The sequence below is a fragment of the Podarcis cretensis genome (genome assembly GCF_951804945.1).
Source record: "Podarcis cretensis genome assembly, chromosome: 10".
NCBI classification, from domain to species: Eukaryota; Metazoa; Chordata; class Lepidosauria; order Squamata; family Lacertidae; genus Podarcis; species Podarcis cretensis.
In genome coordinates, this window is record NC_137179.1 from 28,425,567 (window position 1) to 28,440,392 (window position 14,826).

General features: G+C 46.1%; 1 protein-coding gene across 2 annotated transcripts; it reads right to left on the reverse strand.

The window, feature by feature from the left end:
* Positions 1-933: 933 nt before the first annotated feature.
* Positions 934-13,257, reverse strand: TXN2 (thioredoxin 2). 2 transcript variants are annotated; one of them, XM_079993127.1, is made up of 4 exons: positions 13,137-13,257; positions 10,173-10,453; positions 7,735-7,858; positions 934-1,655 (listed from the first exon to the last, which is right to left on the reverse strand). In XM_079993127.1, the coding sequence occupies exons 2-4, from the start codon at positions 10,451-10,453 to the stop codon at positions 1,539-1,541; spliced, it is 522 nt and encodes a 173-aa protein (XP_079849253.1). In that variant the 5' UTR covers positions 13,137-13,257; the 3' UTR covers positions 934-1,538. The 2 variants fall into 2 exon arrangements, with proteins under 2 accessions (XP_079849253.1, XP_079849252.1); XM_079993126.1 differs by having other exon boundaries at positions 13,120-13,140.
* Between the last annotated feature and the right edge of the window lie 1,569 nt (positions 13,258-14,826).

Below are 14,826 nucleotides of genomic sequence, written 5' to 3' on the forward strand. Positions count from 1 at the left end.
CCCAAGGCGCTGAGAAATCCCAACTACTGCCAGCTCCCACATTTTGACTGTTTAACCTCTAGGGCCATACTCAACAGAAACAGAGACTGCTTGGTCCTTAGAAAATAGTCACCAGTGTTTTCATTTTCTATGAATTTGGCATCCATGTTCCCAGCTGTGGTTATATTGTTTGCCAATGCACCACCCCCTTCCTGAAGATTTCAAAGATGATCTGCAAAGAAAGCATTTCATGTTCATCACTGAAAAACTTCAGGGCTGGCCTCTGTTCATGCTGGTGGAATGGGCCATCTCAAGAAACAGATGGAAAAATTTCATTAAAGTAGTGGTGGGGAACTTGTGGATCTCCAGATGTTCGTAGTATCGTAGAGCTGGAAGGGACCCCAAGGGTCATCTAGTCCAACCCCCTACAATGAAGGAATCTCAACTACAGCATCAATGACAGATGGCCACCCAACCTCTTAAAAACCCCCAAGAAAGGAGAGTTCACCCCCTCCCGAGGGAGACCATTCCACTGTCAAACAGTTCTTACTGTCAGAAAGTTCTTCCTGGCATTTAGTTGGAAACTCTTTTCTTGTAACTTGAAGCCATTGGTTCAAGTCCTACCCTTTGGAGCAGGGGAAAACCAGCTTGCTTCATCTTGCTCGATAACAAACTCCCATCATCACTGATTCCTGGCCAAGCTGGTTCAGGCTGATGGGACTCCCCATCCCTGCACTACTTTTGTCATGAAGACTGGCATCACTGCAACAGGCTGCCTAAATATCTTCTAGTTTGGTGAAGGATGGGTGATCCCAAGACCCTCCCCTGCTCAACACTCCCCTGCTCAAACCCACAACCCGCCAAGCCAAGTGGAAGGGCTTCAGCTTTCCTGAAGAAGGGAAGAACCTTCTCTCTCAGCTCATGAAGAATTATCTACAAAAAAGGGAACGGAGAAATTACTAAAGCTGTCTTTATTACAGATCTACCAAAAAAAAAAAAAGGGGGGGGGGAGAGAAGATTCCAAACAATGTTTCTCTTCATTTGGTTTATGAACAGCAGCGCACAGGGAGGGGTGTGTGTTGCAGCAGTGGCCAAAGAAAGCCGCATGATTTAAAAGTACTCCTGGACAGAGAGGGTGGGAAAGGACGCAGACTGGAGAGATGTAGCAGGGGAACTGGTTTTTCTAAGGAAGTCTGCCACCATCTCTCACGGGCAGCAGCTGTTAATTGTACAGGATCTGGACTGGAGCAGGATGAGGGTAGCTTCTCCCCTGTCTTTGTTGGGAGTCTTCCATTTCTTGCCATGGCTATTTGCTGGCAGGCAGCAGGCTCTATTCCTCTTCTCCCACGGAGTAACCAGCCTTCCCATCAAGCTCAGAACCATGGCTGTTTGTCCCCAGCTGAGCTAGAATGGTGCAGCTTGTTCCCTCCCAAAACCGGACACTAGCCCAACTGCTCCAAGGCAGTTCCACTGTCCCTCATCTCCTCCCAAGGAACTAGGCTTAAAAACAAAAAGGGGAAAGAGTCCTGGGGCATATTCACACACTTGGCCTGGGTTGCTCAAGGTCCCATAAGTTTCTTGAGGAAGGCTTCCAGCTGATCCTCATCTTTTATCCCTACAAACTTATCCACCACATCGCCGTTCTTCATAGCCAGGACTGTGGGCACTGCTGAAACCTAAGAACAAAGAAGGAAAGATAGAATAATAGCTGTGCTCCACTGACCTGTGAACATCATTGTAGAAGTCAAAGCAAACATTGAAACAAAGGTAGGACGCTGTAAAAAAGGTGAATGATTAATGTTTCCTCATATTGGAGAGCTCCTAAGAAATTGAACAGGATCACTTGGATTTGGGGTGGGGTGGGGGTTGTTTTAGTTTTAGAAAGATGACTGTCAAAGGCGTACAGCTCCAGCATGGAGTTTGCATTTGGCAGAAAGGAAGTTCCTGCTGGTACTCTGCATCATAACAAATGCACTTTCCTGCTTGGAAAGCAGAGTAAGGCAGGGATGGCTAACCTATAGCCCTCCAGATATGACTGGACTACAGCTCCCATCAGGCCCAGCAAGCATGGTCTGAGGCAAAGGTCAAGGAAAGATGGGAGTTGTAGTCCAACAACATCTGGGGGGGGGCACAGTTTTCCCCATTCCTGAACTAGAGAGAAGGAGGAGACAGCCCTAGTGTGGAACTGCACTGCCAACTTTCTGAAAAGCAGGCTCTCTGGTAGAGGAAGAGCTGACCAGGATGCACTCTGCGGCTGCTTAAAAGCTCACCATGCAGTTTGTGTAGCTGTGCAGAGTCATGGCATCTGACTGTCACCTCTGACCATGTGGTAAGAAAGTGTTACTTCCCCCCACTCCCTGCCCAGTTGCACAGGTTTAGAGCTACACAGAACTTATAGTACTGCTGGAAGGTTTATGGTTATAGCTTTCCAGACAGGAAGCTTTTATGCAGCTCCTCCTTGGCTCCTGATCATCTATTTCTAGCCCGCAACTGACATCAAGTTCACATACAGCAATACTCCAGTTCTGCAGATGTCATTGCCTGACTTCTTATCCCTAAATGTGGTTTTAACTGTGCCCAAACAGAAGCGGAGAGAAAAATGGATGTGTCCCTCTTTGCGGTGTCAAAGTGGTCGAAGAGTGAATATGACAGACTTACAACATCCAGGGTATGTGTGTGGGTGCTTTAGATAGAGGAGGCTCTATATTTGCTTATTTTGTACAATCATTTCTCCCTGTCACAAGGAGGGCACTGAAGCTCTGTCCTCTGGAATCCCACCCCTCTGCCTTCAAAGGGTTAGCCAGAGATTTGCTACGTGGTTTCAAACCTGAATTTGCATCCAAAGTAACTACAGTGGTACATCGGGTTACATATTCTTCAGGTTACATACGCTTCAGGTTACAGACTCCGCTGACCCAGAAATAGTACCTCGGATTAAGAACTTTGCTTCAGGATGAGAACAGAAATCATGCTCCGGCGGCACAGCAGCAGCAGGAGGCCTCATTAGCTAAAGTGGTGCTTCAGGTTAAGAACAGTTTCAGGTTCAGAATGGACCTCCGGAATGAATTAAGTACTTAACCCGAGGTACCACTGTAACATGCTTTATATCAGGGCTGGGGGAACCCATGGCCCTCCAGATGTTGTGGGACTCTCCATCAGTCCCAGGAAGAATGGTCAATGGCCAGGGACGATGATGGGAGCTGCAATTCAACACCTGGTGGGGGGGGATATCCAAACTCTGCTTTAAACAGAGACTGAGGCCTTCAAATTTCTTAAAGGGTAGGGCACAACTACTGAATACACATAGCCCAGCCACCAGTATATTTATTCTAAGAGTGATGAAGCAGAACACCAGAAGGCCACATTTGTACCATACATTCAAAGCACCATGATACTACTTTAAACAGTCATGGCTTCCCCGCAAATAATTATGGGAACTGCCGTTTGTTAAAGGTGCTGGGAGGTTATAGGTCTCCTATTCTTCTCCCAGAGTTCCCTGGGAAGAGGGCTTGACTGTTAATCCACTCTAGGAATTGTAGCTCCGTAAGAGGAATACAGGGTCTCTTAACAACTCTCAGAACCCTTAGCAAACTACAGCTCCCAGAATTCTATGGGGGAAGCAGGGACCATTTAAAGTGGTATTGTAGCTCTCTAAATGTATGGTGTGAATGTAGCTCACGTTTCTGGAGTCATGCTACACCCCTCCCCCTCCTGCAAGCTGGCTTATTGATCTATTAGCTTCTTACTGCCCAGTTTTGACTAAGGATTGAGAGGACAGCCAGGGATCAGGCAACAACAGGAAGAGGATCTGCAGGGGCTTGCTAGCTGAGTACTGCAGGGCCCAGTGCTTTAAAACCGCAGGCTATGCCCCCCCCCACATGTGAGCAAGCCCATTAAAGTAGTCCAGAGACTGACAAGAGAGGAATCTGTAAATATTTCAGAAGGGGCTGACACATTCCACAGCTCCCCTCTGGCGCCCTTATCTGCAGACAGCTCAGCCACTGGGTCGTGTCCTATCCTTATCTTGCCTGCTGTCCATCCCTGGAATGTGCTTTCTCATCAAACACGCTCCCAGCTGCGCTGCGTCTTGCAGCCATCAGCAATTTGCCACACGCAAAGCCTCCCCAATGGAAAGCCCTGGGAGATCTGGCTTCTCTTTTCCACCAACGCTCTGGACTCAGAAGGCCTGTTTCAGCTGGGCCCCACCCTTTCCCCTCTGCTGGCCAATGCACTGCAGCTCCTTAAGAGTGCCACATCCTATGGTTACTCCAGGATGTGTGTGTGTGTGTGTGTGTGTGTGTGTGTGTTTGTGTTTTTAAAAGAAAAACCTAATGAAGGCACAACATGCAACAGATTATAGATTATGGTTAATTGATGTTCTTTAGTGCCCTCTAGGGGACAACTATAAAAATTCCTGGGCCCTCAAAACACTCCCAGAAAGCTCCTCTTTTCTTCATTTTAGAAAGAGTCAGATGCTTTACTTGTGGAGACATGTGGGATGCAAATAAGCAATAAAAGCACTTTATAGAGTGAGGATCCAGTACCCTATTCTCCCAATGCCCAAAACTGCAGCCACAAAGCAAGGAACAAGCTGTATATAAAAAGGGCTTGCCCTAAGTTACACAGGAAGTCTGGGGCAGAGCAAGGTCTCCTGGGTAGAATGCAAAGAATGTTAACTGCTGAGTCACTCTTCCTGTCCACAGTTTAACACTACAAGGGCTTTTTCTATGCTAGGCATAAATCAATAGGGTGTGGAACATTTAATCGTTCCCCATCCATACCAAGACAGACTCAAAATCTGAATTTAATTCCTGACATGTGAAAAATATATGCTAAGTAAAGGACAGGCAGCTAAGGTCCTCCATTCTTTGAAAACTGGCAAAGACTCCTTAGAAAGTTGTGATTAGGGTTTGAAACTGAATGAAGGTCATAAGAAGATATTAGTCAGGAGGTTTTGAGTATTATGTATGACCTTTATAATTGTATGCTTGGCAGTGCAAGAAGTGTGTGTGTGTGTGTGTGTGTGTGTGTGTGTGAGAGAGAGAGAGAGAGAGAGAGAGAGAGAGAGAAAAGTTCGAAGCCCAGATTTCAAGGTAGGGCTGGGAATGTCCTCCACCTGAAATCCTAGTGAGTTACTGCCAGCCAGTTTAGTAGACAATCTTCACAAAAGTCTAACTTGATATAAGGCAGCTTCCTATCTTCCTATGATTTTTGATTCATGGCTCGTAAGTGTTTGCTATTTTAAGAATTTTAGGCAATGTCTTTAAACGAGCAGCAGCTGACCCACTTTCCAGTTCACCCCATACCCCGCGAGGGGTGGGTTTGTTCCACTTCTTCCCCCAAATGAAGGAGCATATTTCCTCGAGGGAAGGGGAGAAGAGACAAAAATAGCTTCTTCATGCCAAATAGCTGCCTTTTAGGTTTTAATTTTATAACAAGTGCTTCTCGCCGAAATAGGTTTATTCAAACTGCTTTTGTTGGATCCACCTGAAAGGCAGCATATAAAATAATGATTGGTTACAGGTCACGTTGTTGAGGTGGGACATCAGGACTCTGGGCAAAGGAGACCAGAAGTTCTCTTTGTTCCTTCCACTCACAGCACCATCTGTAAATCACCCAGCGGCTGTGCGAAGAGAAGGGTCATCACTGGAACACTATTGACTCAACTGGAACATAACAAGGGATGGTGGCAGCAAGCCAGAGTTAATAGGCGGTGGGGAAACTGAAAGAGTTCAAGGCAAGGTGGCAGCAGGCTGAGACAGGCCCCTCTTCCTGCCTCTCTGGGAGAAGTTGCAAATCAAGGAGGGGCCCCTGGCCTGAAAGAGGGAGAAAGGACCAACTAAGGAAGAGGAAGAGACATGGGCAGGGCCCATTTAACAAATGAGGAATTTGTCCCAGGCAATAAACTAGGTCAGCAGGAGATGCCTAGCCATTTCACCAGCAAGGGTTGAAGAAGATGCAGCAGCACCAGGACTTTGGCCCAGGGTGTCCAAATGCCTTCCCTATTTGGGAATCAGGAGAAGGAAGCTCTGGTCAGAGCTGAATCCCTTCTGGGAAGAATCCCTGTGAAATTTTTTTGCAGCAGGAAAATACTTCATGGATGGATGCTCCATTGGGACAGCTCCGGAGCCCAGGGCAGGTCAGGGCCTGCACGAAGGAATGTACAGGCATTCCAAGGCTCACAGAGGGGGTCCCTCCCTCCCTCTCCCTTCCAAAGAATCTGCCGCAGCAGAAAAGTTGTTGTGAAATTTTCAGGCTGAGATGGTGGGCCGCTGTCTTGTAAACAAGAGCGAGGGAGGGAAGATTGATAGGAGCGGGAGATTTACTGCCCATTTGCATGGAATCTGCAGGACTCAAAAAGCCCAGCAGAGTAGAAAATTGTTTAGGATTTCAAGGCCACAAACTAAAAAGAAGCAAAAACCATTTTGCCACATGAAGACGTCTTATACAAAGCACCAGGTCGCTGGACTTCTAGCCCCGCATTGCTTACTTCAGATAGTAGTAGCTTTCAAGGATCTTAGGTGCCTCAGCGCCTATTAACTGGAACGCTTTTAATCAGAGATACAATATGGGGCTTTATTCCTGAAAAGCGTACACTATTTCACTAAGCTGTGGTCTTGCCTGTAAGTGAGAATGTAGAGGGAGGGCCAAGCATAGCTTTTCTTGTTTTTAAAGTGTCCACCACCAATTTCCACTGCCCCTCTACCCTTCTAAATTTAAGTATCAGACAAAACTCTTCTTATGTCCTAAGCATCAGAGGAAAGGACCAGCCTTCTGTAAAGCTCTGCATATTGAATCTGGTAGCTGATACAGAAAGGATTCTGTAAAAAAAGAACAAACCAACTAAAAAAAAAGAGGGGGAGTTAAGAATAACAGAATTGTAGAGTTGGAAGGGACCACAAGGGTCATCTACCCTCCACAATGGTCCAACCCCCTACAATGAAGAAATCTTTTGCTCAACAAGCAAACCCACAACCCTGAGATTAAGAGTCTCATGCTCTACGGGTTGAGCTATTCCAACTTGTATGAAGAAATAAATTCTAGGCTTACTGATATCTGAAAATGGGTCTTGGAACTATGGCTTTCTTTTACAGGGAATGAGCATCTCTGCTTATGATCACCTTGGTTACAAATGCTATTCTTGACTCTCTGCAGTCCTGCCACCTTCTAAAGCCGCCTTCCAGATGCTGTTAAGACTCCAACTCCCATCATCACAATCAATGGCCATGCTTCCTGGGGCTGTTGGGAGTTGGAGTCCAATGTCCAGGGGGCTAGCCTGGTTCTAAGCCATCTGATGCCTGTCTGCCTACTGGCATCCTCCATAATGCAATTACTCTTCCCACACAGTGACCATCAAGACTTGAGCTGGGTGCTCCAGAGTCTCTTCTATCATCACCCAGGGATTCTCTCCCCACAAACAAAGCCTTCTTGCACCACCAGACCTTCATCTCTCTTCTGCCACAGCTTCCCTATTAATTTATTGAATTAATCCATGTCTGTCACCACTCTCTGGTTTATCTCAAACAAGACCATCAGTCCCATTGAGCAGCCTTTCCCAGCCTGGAGCCCTCCAGATGTTTTGGACAACTGTGAAGGCTAGGACTGATGGGAGTTGTAATCCAAAACATCTAGAGGGCCCCAGGTTGGAAAAGGCAGCTCCTCCTAGGTTCCCAATCAGAACAAATGAAGAGCAAACCAAGTTGTTCTATACAACTCATATTCTGTATATTTCTTAGGAGGGTTATGAGCACTTACCTCGTATTCAATGGCTAAGTCTGTGTGGTCGTCGATGTCTACTTTTGCCATCAACACCTTCCCCTTCTGTTTGGCCACTATCTTTTCTAGCCTGGGGCCCAAGATCTTGCAGGGACCGCACCACCTCCAAGGAGAGAAAAGGAATTAAGAGTTCAGTGAGGGAAAAGCAAAGGCAGCAGGAAAAAGGTGAAGCTTTTCAAAACACTCTGAACTCCTCCCCTATTTTCTGGGGTGAGCTTGCCTTTAATAGCTGCAGGAGAAACCTTAACTTTAACTATCAAGCCTGATATTGATGCCTGTCTTGCTAAATTAAAGAACACCATGCATGTGCTGGGCAGGTTTACAGCAGTTTTAACAATTCAAAGCCCCGAGCTCGAAGGAGCACTTTACAGACAGCTTGGGGTGTTTTCCTGCAAGGGACACTCAAAGGTACGTTTGAGCCACTTTCATGCTGTTTTGTGCCATAGGGTGAATGTGGGAGAGAAAGCAGGAGAACCCCATTTTCACCAAGAGCCCTTTAAAAACCCATTACAGTGGTACCTTGGGTTAAAAACACCTTGGGTTACAAACATTTCGGGTTGCAGACTCTGCTAACCCGGAACTAGTACTTTGGGTTAAGAACTTTACCTCAGAATGAGAAAATCGCGCGCCAGCGGTGCAGCGGAAGTAAAAGGCCCCATTAGCTAAAGTGGTACCTCAGGTTAAGAATGGTTTCAGGTTAAGAACAGACCTCCGGAATGAATTAAGTTCGTAACCAGAGGTACCACTGTATACATTCTAGTCAACACAGGTGGTCTTATATTCCCTTTACAAAGTGGTCTAACATCCGCCAGAGAGAGCCCTAAAGGTTAAACAAGAGTGAGTTTGCACACTGAAGTTGCCATGTGATCATTCTGATTAAGGCATGAGCACCACAATGCAGCTTTCTGTAACCTGGTGCCCTCCAGATGTTTTGAACTACAAGCCCCATCAGCCCTGACCTGCGCTGGTTGTGGATGATGGGAGATGTAGTCCAGTAATATTTGGAGGCCACCAGGTTGGGGGAGGCTGCTGTAATGTGTCAAACTATAGCCTTTCACATGTTTAGGGAAGATTGTTTTTAACACTAGGCTGTTTCCTAAGGACGGGAGCAGAACTCTATAAAGAGAAAAATTGTAGCACATCACCTAAACTGAACCCAGATACTCACACAGAGGTGTTTCGAAAACATCTTGGAACCCTTTCCTTATGCAGACTGAAGCCAGAGTAGTAAAAAAGCCCCAGATATACCACTACACGTGAGGATCACACAACAACTATCTGTTTGGTCCAGAGTACACTCAGAGTACACTCCCACAGCTAGTTCTCAAGCACTGTACCTTTGGCATAATAGACCCTTGAGTTATCGCCATACAGGACAGTTTTCACAGGTGCTGTTTTTTCCTACACCAGTTTTGCACCTGAGCAGAGGAGACTTCATGTATCAAGGTCCCTTGCAAAACATACCGCGACAAATTTTGTACTGAGTCAGAAGTACGATAGTGAATGGATGCCTTTGCGCCATTTGGGTTATTAAAAAAATGTGTGCATGCATTGTTTTGCTTGGTTTTGTTGAAATCAATAATAAAAAACACACAATATTTTGCCCTTTCAAAAAGAAGAGCATGGGATGGGAGGGGGGGAGGGAGAAAAATAAAACGCCTCCTAATCCTTGATGCAATGACACCTGGACCAAGCTATTCCATGCCACACCTACCTTCCTTCGTCCCTTCGGGGCTATCTGGGACTAACTGCTTTTGATCTGGCATATTTGGAATGAAGGTACTGAGGAAGTCAGCTAGCTCCCACTGCTTCCGTGGTCGCTAAGCAGCCACCCCCACAGTGGTTCTCATCTCCTTCCTCTTCCCCCAGATGTGACATGGGAAGTGTCTAGCAAAACAAAAACTCCAATAGCATTTGAGAGCTGCGGGCAGACTCTTGACACAGTTCAACCAAGTTAATTTTTAAGACTGTTTTGATCCGAAAGGTCACGTAGCTACAAAGATGTTTGCAGTCTCTCTTTATTGCTAGGGAATAGCTCTAGCTATACTGCAAACAGCTACCACCTATACAATAAATGCATAAAATAAAAACCTTTCAGCTTTTGCTATTGACGTGTAACAAACGAACAGGGAAATGCAACCCAGCAGCTGCATATTTTGGTTGCATGTAATTAACATCATTCAAGTAAGAGAACAGGGAAGGTGCCAAATTACTATTGGTGGACATGTTGCATGTCACTATCACCCTACAAGCACTTCATAGCTAGAAGGGGACTCAGAGGACTGGACCATCCACACCATTTATCCAAGGTGTGCATTTGTGCACACTGTTGTCTAATACACACATGAACTAGTGATCAGGCAGGAACTGATGCCGACAACTTTAAGCCAAGGAGAAACAAAACCCTCTGCACTCACTGGGCGTGGAAATCAATCACCACCGGCTTCTCACTCTTCAGAACTCTGTCTTGGAAGTCATCCCCATCCTGGATGTTAAAGGTGTGCCTGAAGACCAAAGTAGTGGAAAATGTCCTAGTAGTTGCAGGCACAGTAGTGAAGGGGACGGGCAGGCGCCAGGTGAGACTGCAGGGTGCAGCCAAAACCCGGCAGAGAAGCAAAGGTGGCTGTGAGCGGAGCGGCGCAGAGAGCAGCTTGGCAGGGATGGAGAGGAATGGCCTGAGGAGGAGCTTTTGGGCCATCTGCAAAATGAAAAACAAAAGCAACACAGTTGGGGGGAAATTCATCAGCACTTGCAGCTTCCTGAGCTCTGTTGGTATATTCCCGCCACCAAGACCCCGCAGACCTACCTGTTATTTCACTGCTTCGCTCCCTTTCCAGTCAATTTCAAGGATCCCCATTCATGCCCCTATCTAGCCTCCACTGTTGCCCATACTCCTGCCTCCTAGGTTCCCAATCTTTCACCTTATCCATGCCCTCCAGAATTTCAGATACACCAATCATATTTACTGCACATAGAGCACACACATCAAAGTGTTGGGCTAATGAAGAGTAAAAAGGGCAGGCCCTACCTGCAGGCTCATCATTTAACCTAAACTACCTTTTGGGTTACAATCTTATCTACTATCTTTACCCTCCAGCTCAGTCTCACTTAAGCGCTGTCAGATCACATGTCAGCATGAAGGGCATACGGGAATTATGGTGAATGAAAGAAAACATCGCCCTTTAACTCTCTGGACAAATATGCAGTCTTTCAGACCAGGGGGTGTTTGGGTAGCTCCTCCCAGTGCAGGCTGATCCATTAGAGCAAATCTCAGTATGCCCTCAGCCAACTTTCTTCCTGCTTACAACCAGTCCAGGGAGTGGTACTGGCTGTCACCTCCCTCCTCCGGGGTCTCAGTCCTTGTAGAATGCAGCAGGTAGGAGGACTGGGCCAAAAAGTAGCTGGCTCTGTCTGTCATTGGCTCTGGGCTCCCTTCCTTCCATTCTACCATTCCCAGTGTGTACCAGCCATCATTGATACTCCTCAGTCAAATCACACTTTTAAACCTTCCTTTTCGGTTGCTCCTGCCTACTCCAGTCCTATAATTCTAGCCTAGTCCAAGCTGGTGGACACCAGTCTTTTTACTGAATAGTTCTTATTTGCAAGCAATGTCCTCTGGTGGCCATGGTGGGCCCAAGTATCATATTGGAACATCAACATCTTCCTTTCTGTAGCACACTATTACCACTGTGATTTCGGATGGGTTTCTCAGTGTGGGAAAATGCTTTACCATTCTGATCCTAACAACCTGCGAGGCACAACCGATCGTGTGATAGGTAGAAAGCAACCTGCCCAACTTCATTTTTCGGTTATGCTTAAAATTCATTATCTGACAACCACAATCCGGCTGCTCAACTAACACTTATATGCACCAACTGTGGTACAAACTACTGTAGTAGAGTTAGTCACACTCTTCTGAGTGTTCAAAACACTTGACATGTATTCTGGGAAAGCTCAGTCAGTATAGCATAAGACTCTTAATCTCAGGATTGTGGGTTTGAGCCCCACATTGGGGAAAAGATTCCTGCATATCAGGGGGTAGGAGTAGATGACCCTTATGATCCCTTCCAACTCTATAATTACCTCAGTAAGCTTCACAACAGTAGCCCCTGTAAGATTATTATCTCCACAGCAGCAAGACACTTCCATAGGGGCTAGTAGCATGCAGAAGAGAAGGAGGGCATTTTCACCAATCTCAGATAAACAACAGCACTAAGCTACCAAATTTCTTGCATCAACAGGCTGGACTAAATGACATATGAGGTCCCTTCCAAAATACTCATAAAGGATGCTATGGGGAAATTGTTATTTTATTTACTGCCTCAAAATACAAGCAGAACACAAACACTGTTGTATTTTTCTTACAACTGGAGTGCATTTGCAAACAAATATGTTTTCTTTAGCACTTTATGAGGTTTGCCTCTTTGGTTGGTTGGTTTGGCCTAGCACCACCCACCCACCTTGAAACAAATTTTGATTGCATCTGCTTCAAAATGTGTTTTCCTAAAACACATTTACATGCAAGAAAGGATGTTTTCTGTAACAAACCACCTTTTATAAAACATTTTAACTTTCAAAACACTAAAGTTCTCAAAATTTAGTGCAGATGATTAAAGAGGCATTTTCTTAAGTAAAGGCAGGCAATGTTGCATTATTCAAATACAATATTAAAATCCAGTATTAGGTAAACATTTGTTGTTGTTTAGTCGTTTAGTCGTGTCCGACTCTTCGCGACCCCATGAACCAGAGCACGCCAGGCACTCCTGTCACCCACTGCCTCCTGCAGTTTGGTCAAACTCATTATTGACATGCAGTTGATATTTAACTGCCCTAAATGCATTGAAATATAACAGAAGGATATATATTTCTACCTTCTGTCCTACCCTAGTTACCCTCCAGTCAGCTTAATTCCTAACCAAGTTTGCCAGCTCCCCCCACCTTTAACTTTGGCACCTATATGCCAAAGGAAAAAAAAATAAAGAACAATTTTCCTGACAGGGCAGAAAAGTGATGAGAAAAGTTCCATTCGATACACTCCTGTGCATATGGTAATCGGGAAGGAGACGGGCGTTTTTCTGAAACTGAGCTGGCAAGGCTGCTTCCATTCCACAGCTCTTCTTATTTTGGTTTCTAGAACAAGAAGAACTGAAGCTCAGAATCTAACCCATGGCCTCAATACTCGCGATCTGAGAAACCTCAACCAGAGGCTGCGGTTACGGAAGGGTGAGAAAAGCGCACTCTGCACATGTTCAGAGGCAATCTCGTCTGCTCTACAAACTGGTTGAAATGAAGCCCAGCTTCATCCTGGGCTCTTTGGTGGAGGCGGGATAATAATATAAGCTGAAGTAACATAATAATAGTAACCATCATAAGTAATTCACGTTTCACTTGAGCTCCTCCATTTCCTCTATTAGCCCCTCTCCACTCCGGTCCAGCGGAGAAAGTGTTACTCGTGCGTAAACAGGCACAGGCCCCCATCTGCTGTGCAGCCGGGTCAGCGACCCCCCCCCCCCGCACGCGACCTTCTCCCTTCCACCTTCTCACCTTTCAGCCCCTTTACAGTGTCTCGCGGCCGCCACACTGTGGAATCAGACGGGCCGGACTCTCCTGCTAGCCGATTGGAGCAGCCGTGGGAGGAATGTATGCATTCTGGCTGGATGATTGGCTGGCGAAAGGGAAGCTGTTGAGAAACCTGGGACGTGGTTGGGCTAAGGAGGGCGCGTTAGGCCCTTAGAGGAGCGCGTCCCCCGCGCTTATTGGTTAAAACGCAGCCGCTCCGAACGCTGGGGGAGTCGGAATTTTCACGCAGCCTCGGGTTTGATTGGCTAAAAAGCGCCAGTCGAAAGCAGGAATCTGCGTCAGCGCTGCGGCCTCGCTCCTCGCATCGGGGAGCCAAGGTCAGAGTACACAGGATGTGCCCAGGGAGGTGGTACGAAAGGCGGGTTCTCAACTTGTTTATTTCGGGGTTAATAATAATAATAATAATAAATAATAATAATAAATAATAATAATAATAATAATAATAATAATAATAATAATAATAATAATAATTTTTATTACTTACACCCCGCCCTTCCACCTCTCCTAACAACGCACCGTTATCTTGGCTTAAATCAGTTAAGCTGCAATTTTTGTTTATTGTCAGACGCTCTATCTATCTGTCTGTCTGTTTGCTTACTTATTTGCTTACTTATTATACCGCCCTTCATCAGAGGATCGCTTTTATTGTTAGAATAGAATAAAGCAGGGAGGGCAGAAGGCAGCTCGGAATCTATTTGTAGATCTTGTGGGTGATTTGCAGTAGATTGGCAAAAGCTTTCAGATTCTCAGTGGGAAAGTAAAACTTCCTATACAACCCAGTACTGTGCTGCTGCTCTATGGCAGTGCACGCTGACACTAGGACGGAGGACTTTTTTCCTACCACCATTACATTACCGCATAAAGTATCCTCAGATCTAAAGGCAAGCTACAGTGTTTCTCCATGAACTTTTCTCTGATGAAGTTCAAAGTTTTAGGTCGATAATTTGTGAAAACTACGTAGTGACACCTGCTCTGTGCCCCCTACACTCGTGTTTCACTGTGTGGCCATTTTTGCTACACAAAGTTTGCCCATAGAAAACAATTCAAAACTGCATTAAAAAAAACATGGTGATGTCTTTGCTTGTTTGATTCCTTGTTTATTTGGAGGTGTGAAGAAGGTTCAAAATAAGTTATATGGGGGATGGGGTGGGCAGGTGTGGAGGACTCCCTGGTCCTGAATGGGGTAACTGTGCCCCTGTGTGGCCAGGTGCGCAGCTTGGGAGTCATTTTGGACTCGCAGCTGCCCATGCAGGCGCAGGTCAGTTCTGTGTCCAGGGCAGCTGTCTACCAGCTCCATCTGGTACGCAGGCTGAGACCCTACCTGCCCGTGGACTGTCTTGCCAGAGTGGTGCATGCTCTGGTTATCTCCTGCTTGGACTACTGCAATGCACTCTACATGGGGCTACCTTTGAAGGTGACCCGGAAACCACAACTAATTCAGAATGCACAAGCGAGACTGATGACTGGGAGCGGCTGCCAAGACCATATAAC